Source organism: Eulemur rufifrons, chromosome 10 (assembly GCF_041146395.1).
Source record: "Eulemur rufifrons isolate Redbay chromosome 10, OSU_ERuf_1, whole genome shotgun sequence".
NCBI lineage: Eukaryota > Metazoa > Chordata > Mammalia > Primates > Lemuridae > Eulemur > Eulemur rufifrons.
Genome location: NC_090992.1, coordinates 26,058,952 through 26,071,151, shown reverse-complemented (window position 1 = coordinate 26,071,151; position 12,200 = coordinate 26,058,952). Strand labels below are relative to the sequence as shown.

At 46.1% G+C, this 12,200-nt stretch overlaps 1 protein-coding gene across 1 annotated transcript in view; it reads left to right on the top strand.

Annotated features, from left to right (window-relative positions):
- Positions 1–12,200, top strand: part of ITK (IL2 inducible T cell kinase) — a 65,135-nt gene that overhangs the window by 20,109 nt on the left and 32,826 nt on the right. The window contains exons 2-4 of the mRNA XM_069484313.1: positions 3,683–3,787; positions 6,046–6,127; positions 7,969–8,097. Of these exons, the coding sequence (XP_069340414.1) occupies positions 3,683–3,787; positions 6,046–6,127; positions 7,969–8,097 (316 nt within the window). The remainder of the gene's footprint in view (positions 1–3,682; positions 3,788–6,045; positions 6,128–7,968; positions 8,098–12,200) is intronic.

Genomic DNA, 12,200 nt, shown 5'->3' with positions numbered 1-12,200 from the left:
AGCCGCCAGCCATGTGTGGCTTCTGAGCACTTGAAACGCAGCGAGTCCAAATTGAGATATGCTGCAAAATACTCAATTTCAAAGATTTAGTACAAAAAAGGAAAATATCTCATTCACTTTTTTATACTGGTTACAATTTGAAATGATAGTATTTTAGATACTAGGTTAAAACATTGTTAAAATTAATATTACCTGTTACTTTGTGCTGCTTTTTTGAATGTGCCTACTGGAAAATTTTAACTTACACACACGGCTCCCATTATATTTCTGTTGGATAGTACTGCTGCAGAACTTCACGCAGAGTTTTTATCCCTGTTCACAACTCCAGTTGATGTGTCCCTCTACTTTATGCCCTTGTCACGATGACGCCAGGCTGTTGACAACGTATTTATCCAGCACTTTTCTACCCCAGGATTTTGCTGCGGTTGTTCACAGTCCTCCGGGCTTTCTCACAAATGGCTCCTGGTCAGCTTTCCGATGTCCTCCCAAAAGCCCTTTCTCCAGAGAGGCCTGCCCTGGCCGCAGGCTGATCACGTCATTCTGTTCTATTCTCCTTCTAGCACCTGTTTGTCTTACTTGTCTTCCCAACTATACTGTGATCTCCAAGACAGTCTACCATGTTCATGACTCCATTTCCTGAGTTCAGAATAGCACCTTGCTCATAGCCGGCCCTTAATAAATATTTCCTGAATGGCTAAATGCATTAGCTTTAAATCTGGTTAAGATTGTTTAAACTGTGTTCCAACTTGGCGCCCTTTGTTCTGATCCAACTGGGCACCGCTGTGGGCCAGCCACTGTGCTAGGCCCTGGGGATATGGGACAGATGTCTTGATCTCTGCCCTTAGGGAGCTCAGGACTTAGTAGGTTCCAAAGACAAAAATGTCAGCAAACAGAGTTGTCATATTACTGCCATGAGCCTTTTGTTTCATTTCACTATGCATACTGCTAAGGAAATAACCCAACAGAGGTCAAAACAAGGTAACCTCAAAGCTCAGGCTCCCTGTTACCAGTAGCTGCAGATGGTTGTTGAAAAGACAGCTCCTTTGTGCTCTTCTGTTTGTGAAAAACAGATGAACCATTCCAAAGAACTATGATTATGGGCAAGATCAAAGCATGTATTTCTAGCTGCGGTAGACTCCAAATGAGAAGATAGTTGGAGTCCAAAGGGCACATGTTTGCAGAGGCTTTTGAGGGAAGACAAACCTCTTAATACGTCATTAGATTACAAAAGTAGAGCAGACGCTCATTTTCATTTCTATATACCTTGTAAATGTGCGGAGAAGACAAATGCATTCCACATGGTTAACCTTGGCTACCTCAGAGTAATGGGGAAGAGTGGGATAAGGCACTATAAATATTTTCTTCACATACCCCTATTCTTTTTATTTGTTACGATAAACATGGACAGATTTTGTACTTTCAAAAATGAATGGAGTAGTTTTTATAAAGGAAATTAAGAACGAAATACCACAAAGCTTCCCTGTGTTTGACAGGCTCTACTTCTTACATCTTAAATTTTTTATCTTAGTACTGTGCCTCAGCTACTAAAGCAAAAATCAGCTTCCAGGCCGGGGACCCCAAAACAAAAAGACTGAGCTCACTTGTGGAGAATTTGATGATGTCATAGCTCTCCAAATACCAACCAGATACACTCATGTATCGCAGCTGTCTTGCAATAGTTAGGACTTCCTTAACCTCTTTAGGGGTTGGGCAGGTGTTCTTTATTGAAGGCACCTGTTATAAACTAGGTGCTTATTTATGTCATCCCATTTTATTCTCCAATCAACCTTTAAAAGACAGCTATTATTATCCTCTTATGAGATGTAGACCCCAGGGTTCTGGGAGGTTTGATGAATTGCCCAAGGTCCCAGAGCTAGTTAGAGTCAGAGGCCTACTTTGAACCTAGCCTTTCCAACCTTGAGTTCATTTTACCACCATTTGCCACTTCTTTTTAAAGAATAAGGTATAATGGGGGTTGGGTCATAATTCCAAAGCAGATAATCCCAAATATTAAATCTGAAAGGTCAAAATCCCAAAAAGTTTAATTGTGGAAAAAATAATTTTAAAAATTTCTTTAAAATACATTTATTTACATTTTTAAAGGAAGACTTATTAGAGAAACATAAAAAGATAACATACTTCATAGGCCACTTTACACCATAAAATAGGCAATAACATTCTTATTTTTGCAAGCATCAACACTCAGTTATACTAAAGAGAATCACACAGGTGTAACAGTTAGGAGCAGATAAACTGGATCATAAAGAAATATATAATTGTGGTCATCTGAAATGCTGTGACGGACAACCTAAGTCTTCTGATGAGATTGATCAAAAACAGCAGAAGAAAAGTCTGTCCCAGCTCTCGGAGAGAGACCAATTTGCCTTCTGTATTTGTTTTCTCTGGGCCCCCAGCCAACACTGAGGGAAGATCTTCCTCACCTGGTCCACTCAGACTCACACACTCATCTCCTCTGGCAACACCCTCATAGACACACCCAAAATTATGCTTTACCAGGTTTCTAGGTATTCTTTCATCCAGTCAAGTTGACACCTAAAATTAAGTCCACAAGTCCACCCCTTGTCAACCTGACACCCATATGCATCTCCTTAAACTGTACTTAATTTCCAAATGAAGACAGTAGCAAAGTTATAGCTCTGCCTACCATGGTGGGATTATGGTGCACACAACAGAAAATGCACTAATTGTGAGTTTGGAGATTTTAGACATTAGGGATTTTGATCTTTTGGCATCCAGAACTATGGCATTCGGGATTGTGTCTTTCCGGATTGATTGGCACCAGATACAATGACATGGACATGTTTTGGCAATAGGTCCCACAGCTGAATTAAACTATTCCCAATGGCAGCCTAATTCTATGCACCTGTGGAAGGCTTCGTCTCTCCAAAAGCACTTCTCAAACTAGCCTTTCTTGGAGACTGATAAACTACCAATAGAATCTGTCCCGCTGGGTAAGGCAGCAAATCCCCTGAGATCCACTCTCCAAGCACAAGGACCCTTAGCAATGGGTAACTCGGAACATCATTATAAATCACAAACACCATCACGTGAATTAGTTATCAGGGAAATCCATCTAGCAAGTTTCCAGGGGCATGAGACCAGGCTCCAGTGATGTTTGATGGGGAGGGTGGAGAAGGAGTAGCTCCAGAGCGGAGTCAGGAATGTCCTGCGAGGGTGTCATTAAAGGACATGGAGAAGCTAGATGCAGAAAAGAAAGGTGCCACCAATGAAATAAATCACCATCCAGCTCAGGCCTGAGCTCAATTACTGTGCTAATAAGGTCAAGGGCAGGCACGGAGCAGAGCAAATTGGCACATGTGTGGTCTATTTTCCATAGATAGCATGACCCATCCCAGCTGTAAGTTCTATAAATGCTGTTGTTCCCAACGAGGGCAGTGGAGAATATGACCCTGTGCCTTCGAGAGGGGAAACCACTCACTCCCTCAAGAAAATGGTTCAGGGGGCATGATCTCCAGGGGTCTGCCCAGAGCGTCCCTCTCAGACCGACAGCCAGGAGCCCGCTTCTGCAGGTTTGGCTGGGAGGGCTGGGGTTGGTTTACAAAGCTAATGGACCTTATATAGTAGTGGAATTCTAGAAGCAATCTGGACAAAAATCCTGTCTTCTCTCTTACGTAAACGGGATGTGCTTGTCTTCCCACAGAAAAAGCGTACCCTGAAGGGCTCCATCGAACTCTCCCGAATCAAATGTGTCGAGATTGTGAAAAGTGACATTAGCATCCCGTGCCACTATAAATACCCCTTTCAGGTAAGTCCGTCAGGCCTGAGCCGGGTGGTTCCTCATTCCCCAGACCACAGGTAAAACCTCAGCCACTGAGAGAGAGGGCAGGGAGGGGAGGACTCTCTCTGGTCCCGGCTTTTTTTTTTTTTTTTTAATCCCAACTAAACTTGATCTTGCTTTTAAGGCTTTCTTTTTTTCTTTTTCTTGTTTTTTTTTTTTTTTTGAGACAGTCTCACTTTGTTGCCCAGGCTAGAGTGCCGTGGCATCAGCCCAGCTCACAGCAACCTCAAACTCCTGGGCTCAAGTGATCCTCCTGCCTCAGCCTCCTGAGTAGCTGGGACTACAGGCATGCACCACCATGTCCAATTAATTTTTTCTATATAGATTTTTAGCTGTCCAGATAATTTCTTTCTATTTTTAATGGAGACGGGGGTTTCACTCTTGCTCAGGCTGGTCTCAAACTCCTGACTTCAAGCGATCCTCCCGCCTCGGCCTCCCAGAGTGCTAGGATTACAGGCGTGAGCCACCTCGCCTGGCCTGGTCCCGGCTTAGCACTTAGACCACGCCAGTAAGAAAACTCTGCGTTGTTTCAATCAATGACATTCATTCATTCTTTCATTTATTTAACAAAGATTAAGCACAAAATCTTAAGGTGGTTATTTTTCATTCCCCTTTCCCCCCATGTGCCCCCTACTTCAAGGAAAGCCCTAAGTAAGTTTGCTCCCGAGGAAAGGAAAACAGCTGCCATCAAGGGCTCCAGGCCTCCTGTGCTTTAAGTGCATTTTACTCCTGATTGGAGGCGACACGTGACAATCCTTGGTTCTAAATTGCTTGCAGGTTCTGAGGTAAGACGACTCAGGTTGCACAATCAGAAGTCTCTGGCGTCACGCTGTCCAGGAGAGCGGCCGCTAGCCACCTGTGGATGTTTACATTTAAACATAAACTAATGAAAATTAAATGGCATTAAAAATTCAGCTCCTCAGCCACACAGGTCACATTTCACGTGTTCAGTGGCCACGTGTGACTGGCAGTGACAGTACTGAGCAGCACAGATTAGAGAGTGTTTCCATCACTGCACGAAGTCCTACTGGACAGAGCGGGTGGAGGGCGTCATTAGAGTCTTCATCTTGTTTCTGACTCTTGGCATTTCTGGCTTCAAGGGCATGGATATCTCCTTGCAAAACCCAGGGTACCATTCGTGTTTGCCAACCTGCGGGACGAATGTCCCATTTTTTAGTGTGGCATGGAAAAGAGCTTTTTTCCTACTAGAAAAGTGACCCCCATGAGTTGGAATTTTTAGGACTGAAAAAAAAAAAAAAAAGAATGACATGTATTATTATATATTTCCCAGTTGTTAAAAATCCCAATTACAAATGAGTGCATGAAAAAACTGGTGGAATTCAAAGAAGGCCTGTAATTCATAAATAGTACTGTACCAATGTCAATTTCCTGGTTTTGAAAATGTGCTCTGGTTCTGTAAGGTGTTACCAGTGGGGAGAGGTGGATGAAAAGTACATGGGAACTCTGTACTCTTTTTGGAACTTCTTGTGAGTTTTAAACTATTTCCAAATAAGAAGCTTTTAAAAATCCCAATCACAAAAATATCCCAATTACACATTTGTCATCTAATATCTTACTCTTTCATATTCCACAGAGATTGTTTTTAATCACTAAAAAATTAAGGTAGATGTGCTTTCTAGTCAAGAGGATAATTTTCTCCTCCTATTTTAATTTAATGGAATATTGCTTACTGGTGACATGGAATCTGAGATGAGCAGCCTAAACTGCTCACCCTGTGTTTTCATAGCACGCAGACATCTGGATAACAAGGACACCTGGCCAGGCACGTGGCTCACGCCTGTAATCCTAGCACTCTAGGAGGCCAAGACAGGAGGATTGCTTGAGCTCAGGAGTTCAAGACCAGCTGGAGCAAGAGCGAGACCCCGTCTCTACTAAAAATAGAAAAATTAGCCAGGCATGGTGGTGTGTGCCTGTAGTTCCAGCTATTCAGGAGGATGAGGCAGGAGGATCACTGGAGCCCAGGGGTTTGAGGTTGCAGTGAGCTGTGATGATGCCACTGCACTCTACTCAGGGTGACAAAATGAGACTCTGTTGAAAAAGAAAAAAAAAAAAAAGATACCTATCCCCTAATCACCCAAATATTTACCTATATGAGAACAAACACCTGAGATCTCGCCCATGGCCCAGTAAGCTAGATGAGTCTGCCGGCAGTCACCCATCTCCAGGCACACTGCTCACCTTGGACTCTGTGTGTGTGTTTCCAGGTTGTGCATGACAACTACCTCCTGTATGTGTTTGCTCCAGACCGCGAGAGCCGGCAGCGCTGGGTGCTGGCCCTTAAAGAAGGTAACTAAACTCCTCTGCCATTGGGTCTTTGATACCCTTGATCTTATAGTAGGTTTGGGTTCCACAATAGAATAGAGTGTGGTTTGAAAGCAGCTGATAGCCAAGCATTTTTTCCTTTTGGTGTTGATGGAAGGAAGGTCTCTAGTTCTCACCCTGGGCCTAGGAGGCAAGGACAAGTACAGTTCAGGAATTGGCCAAATCCAACCTGCTGCCTGTTCTTGCAAGGCGCTGACCTATATTTTTATGCATTCCATTTTGAATAGTTATATATATAAGTACTCTCGATTAGGGTTAGACCCTCGATTTTGTCTCATGGCCGGCAAACCTAAAATATTTACTCCCTGGCCCTTTAAGAAAAAGCTTGCTGACTCCTGGTTTAGTGTGAAGAAGCTGTAGGCCCTGGAGTGGGCTGACCTGGGTTTAAGTCCCAGCTCTGACATTTACTATGTACACCTGGGTAAGCGCCTTAGCTGCTGGGCTTCCGTTTCCCCAACTTTTAATAAAGGAGAGGAAGGGAAATAATATAGAACCTGCCTCCAGAGCTGATGTGAGTAAAGTCCTGGGAACCAGGCTGGCCCACAGTCCGCACCCAACACGACATGTCAGCCAGCTTGAAAGCTTTTCAGACCATCAGAAGGGTCCTTCTTAAGCCTCTTCTTCCTGACGGCACAATTAGAACCAGCGCTGTGTTTAAGCATGTGGGTGGAGCCAGGCAGCCAAGGTGAAAATCCCAGCTCTGCCAACTGTTAGCCTGTGACCTTGGGGAAGCTCCTTGACCTTCACGTGTGTCTCCATTTCCTCAGCTAAAAATTTTGACTAAAAACAGTCACAGGATTGTTGTGAGAATTAAATGAGGGTGTGAAAGGCACTTAGAACAATCTCCATCCCAAAGTAAGCTCTCAATCAATATGACATTATTGGTCTTTCGTCTGAAGCACTGGATGTGTTGGGGGATCTGGGCTCCAATACTCGTCTGTCTTTAAGTAGTTACGAGGACGAAGGGTAAGCAAACCATCTGATACTTCCGGAGCCACAACTCCTCTACCTGGAAAACGAGAATAAAAGTACAAAGTGTATCTTCCTCCAAGGTTGTGGTGAGCCTCAGAGGGGATATGAATTAGGCAAGTGCTGGGTGAACTGGCAAGTGTTCCCAGATACCGCAGTCACGGGACACAGAGCAGAAACACTCAAGCAAACAGTGATCAAAAAGGCCCAGCTATATCCATTGGCATTCTCCCCCTGAGAAGGGGTTTTACGCACAGGATGTAGAAGCTGGAAGGAGCATTAGAGATTATCTGTCTAGTTCTGGGTTTGGGTTTGTGTTTTTTTTTTTTTTTTTTGATAGCAGAATCCCTTCTTTCCCTACCAAAATCTTACTTCAAAGCCACAGATTTAGAAGGGATAAAAGCAAAATTGCTGTGGTTGAAGGTGGGAGAGGTCCGAAGGGTAGGAATCTCAAAATCGACCCTCTCTCAATCTTCCCATTACCCTGAAGGCACTTTTGTAGAGCCCAGAGATCCAGTCGAACAATGTCAGTGCATAATGGGGGAAACTGAGGCTCAAATGAGGGTTTGCCTACCCTAAGGACACACAACTAACCCAAGGCAGAGCCAGAAAAGAACCCAGATCTGCTGTCGCCTAAATCTAACACGTACTCCGACAGTAAGGAGCACGGTGAATTTATGTGTTCGGGTCAAGGCCATTCTTCTGACAATTCCGGGTAACGCTCATTCAGGCAGATTGGACACAGCAGGGTCCAATCTCAGGCAGTTATAAAGTTGGTGGCCCTTGATAGACTCTGACCTGGAAATAACTCTTCTGCTGGTGCCAATGCCTTTCAGAAACGAGGAATAATAACAGTTTGGTGTCCAAGTACCATCCCAATTTCTGGATGGATGGGAGGTGGAGGTGCTGTTCTCAGCTGGAGAAGCTTGCAACGGGCTGTGCCCAGTATGATCCAACCAAGAATGGTAAGAGACCAGGAATTCCCATTCTTTGTGAAACGAGTGTAAAAGAGTAAAAGCTCTTAGCTTCCCATCATCAGGGGTGCCAGGGACAGAATACAAACTTCTACATTTTCAAAGGAGAATCATGTGTCTTTACCACCCGTCTGTTCATGCTTTCTCATCTCAATGCTGATGTCTTTATAGCTTCTGACTCCTCAAAGTGTGGTTTTCAGATCAACATGGGCATAACCTGGGAGCTAGTTAGAAATGCAAATTCTCTGGCCCCACCCAAGACCTAGTGGATCAGAATTTGCATTTTAACAAGATCCCCAGGAGATCTGTGCGCACAGTAAGGTTTGAGGTGCCCTGCTCTCACCTTCATGTTAGGAAATTCGAATGGCTTGGTCTACTTGAATCTTAAATTATAAGACAGCCTTGAGCGGTATACAGTATTATATATTTCTTACAGTGGCATCACACCCTACATGTGTTTAATTACACAAATTCAACTCTATACACTTAAGGGGAGAGGAAGTAAAAAAAAAAAAAAAAGCTGTTCATTTTACTGTGTGGCTTCTCCCCACTTCCCCTTCAAACTCACTTTTTTTTTTTTTTTTTTTTTTTTTTGAGACAGAGTCTGGCTCTGTTGCCCGGGCTAGAGTGCCGTGGCATCAGCCTAGCTCACAGCAACCTCAAACTCCTGGGCTCAAGTGATCCTCCTGCCTCAGCCTCCCGAGTAGCTGGGACTACAGGCATGCGCCACCATGCCCGGCTAATTTTTTCTATATATTTTTAGTTGTCCATATAATTTCTTTCTATTTTTAGTAGAGAAGGGGTCTCGCTCTTGCTCAGGCTGGTCTCGAACTCCTGAGCTCAAACGATCCACCCGCCTCGGCCACCCAGAGTGCTAGGATTACAGGCGTGAGACACCACGCCCGGCCTCAAACTCACTCTTGACCTCCACGATCTCAGAGAAAAGAAGGCTACAGTCTAAATGCAAAGTGCAAACAAAAGAAATTGTTTCTTGGCCTTAGCAAAGGCTCAGGTCCTCGGGATTGGACGGCAACTGGATTTCACCTTATGTCATGACTGTGGGACCTTAGCCAGTAGTGTGCAGCTCCACCCTAATGCACTTCCACGTTCATTGTGCCCTTGTTCCTCTCAGCCCTCTGGGCAGATGGTGTGATGTTAAAGGACGGATAACTCCAGGCCACACAGCTGCTACATGGCCCATGTGAATTGCTTTGCTGCCATTTTCCTCTCCTCTCAACCTCTTTTGCCATTGCTACCCTTTCTCATCTGTCAGTTTCTTGTCTGCACTAACATTTAATACCTCAGATTGACAGCCCAAGGCGGATGTAACACGCGGCTGGGTTTTCCGTGGCTTCCTGAGTCACGGCGCCTCTCAGTGCCACGTTAAAAACCACCATTTCTCACCCTGCACCTTGGGAAAGAAATTCCTTCAATGTCATCAGTCCCTTGGCCCAGAAAAAATAATACTTAACAAGTTTCAGAAGTCAACGACCCTCCACGTTGGTCCCATTGGCCATATTCACAAAGGCCAGGATTTAACAAAAAAGAGCGGGGTGGTTTTCATATATGGCTGGAATCTGCCATCATAAAAGGATGAGCATGGGCTCGCCTCCATGAGCGAAAGCCCTTTCCAGAGCCAGAGATCTGGTCTCCAAACTCCTGACACCACCTTGCTGTGGGCCCTCAGATGCGTCATTTGGCCACCAAGGGCTCTGATGTCCTCGTCTCTAAAATAGTAAGGGAGGTCTTAGGGGCTTAGGATGAATTGGTATCTAAGCGCCCTTCCAATTCTGAACTTCTTTGAATGTGTTTCCATTGTGCAATTTTGAAAATTTTTGCATGTGTGTTGCAGCTATTCCTCTTCAGGGCGCACAGTATTTCCCTCCACTGAGTGATAAACACGTGACTGAGGTGTTGGGAGCCTCTGAATGACTCGCCAGCACTACGCTTAGGGAGGGCTGGTCGCGCCGAGTTCCTCCTCCCCACGTGAACCCAGGGCCTGACCACCGCGGTGCCTCCTGTGTGTGTGCCGGGCACTTGCTCTGCTAACGGTTTTGCCTTTGCTTTGCAACCTGATGCCACGTCCCCCTGAGAGCATCTCCTCGCTCTCCCCTCTTCTGAGTTGGCTAAATAACCTGGCCCTTCGCAGTTCTGACACAATGGAGAGCAGAGGCTTTGAGAAGCTCGCTGTGCTGTGAACACAGCACGTGGTCATTTGCCCGGGGTGAAAGGTCACAGGCTGCCTGGGTTGGGGCACACTGACAGCGCAGGGTCTGTGAGCACGGGCTTTGGAGTGAAATAACATCTAGGTGAGTCCCAGTCTACCCCTTCCTTGCTGTGTGACTTCATAGATGTTATTTAACCCCTCTGAGCCTCTGAGTTTCCTCACCTGTAAAATGGGGATAATGACAATAAGAAACTACTGTGTAGGGTTGTTGGGCACTTCAGTGGATTATGGGAAGCAGAGCTCCTGGCACTTCATGAGTTGTCGATAGATGGTAATTGTGTCTACTAGTCTTTCTTATTTGTGGACGGAAGAGTCCGAGGCTGGGATATAGCAGTACACGGCTATGTCTGGGAAGCAGCCGAAGTGGTTGAGTGAAAATAGACCCTGCTACACCCAACCCACAGCAACACCCATCTCTGCAACCAGAACCGGCCCTGATATCCCCACCTACCAACTTTCCACAGAGGGAGTGGAAGGAAGGGAAGAGCGGGGCCAGAGGGAGTAGAAAGAGAGACCAGGCCGGGCACAGTGGCTCACGCCTGTAATCCTAGCACTCTGGGAGGCCAAAGCGGGTGGATCGTTTGCACTCAGGAGTTCGAGACTAGCCTGAGCAAGAGCAAGACCCCGTCTCTATTACAAATAGAAAGAAATTATATGGACAACTAAAAATATATACAGAAAAAATTATCCGGGCATGGTAGCACATGCCTGTTGTCCCAGCTACTCAGGAGGCTGAGGCAGAAGGATCACTTGAGCCCAGGAGTTTGAGGTTGCTGTGAACTAGGCTGATGCCACGGCACTCTAGCCCGGGCAACAGAGTGAGACTTTGTCTCAAAAAAAAAGAAAGAAAGAAAGAGAGGCCAGTCACAGAATGTCCAGGGCTGGAAGGGCCCGAGGCCACACAGCACGCATTGGTGGAGCTGGGGTAGGGAGGCCAGTCTCCTGGCTCCAGGCTGAGTGCCAATGGGAACCATACTTCCGATTATGTGGGTTTTCCTTCTTCTTCATTAATTGTTTGCCCAAGTCAATACCCCAGCCCGCCCTTGCTTACGGCGTCAGTGTCACTGTGTGACTCTCCTCTCCCGCATCCTTGACACGGGCTGTCCAGCTTCAAGTCAGCCTCACACAGAGGTGAACAGCCCACACCTACCCATGCGGCCCATTTTCTTATTATCTGTAATTATCAAAGAAATCTTTGTATCGGGCTGAAGGCTGTGCAGGGCCTCCCATGCCACACAGGCTCCCAGACACATAGACACACGAGCCTGTGTGACACTGGTCCCAGGCCTGGCCTCTGCAGTGCCACAGAGGAGAGACAGTGAGGGGGATGGAGAGATAAAAGGAAGGACAGAGGGAAAGGGAGGGAGAGAAGACAGGAGAAAGGAGGAAAGAAGAGAGAGAGAAGACAGCTAAAGAGGGAGACGCGGGGACACAAAGAGATGAGCAAAGAGAGAGAGAGATGCTGGGGGGAGGTGGTGTGAGGGGAACACAGAGAACACAGGGTCAGATGCCTTAGGGCAACTAGAGGTGGATTCCCGCTGCGCAGCCCAGAGACCTCCCTCCTCCACCCCTCCTCAGGCCGAGATAGCATTAGGAAGTCTGAGTCACTGTTCCCCTGAGTCATCCATTCCCACCCCTGGGCTTAGCAAGTGGCAAAGGCATTCGTGGAAGTCTCTGCCTACAGAGAAGGGCGCAAGTCTAACCCCTCTGTCAGGCTTTTCCTCGGAATGCAGAAAAAGAGGACTCAGAATATGGACTTCTAGAAACCTCCGGTGTCCTCTAGAAAAGGGGAAGGGGAAGCAGCAGGCTGGAAGAGCTTACAGGTGGGCTCTGGCTCTGGATTCCCTGTGTCTCTGTCTCCTTCTGG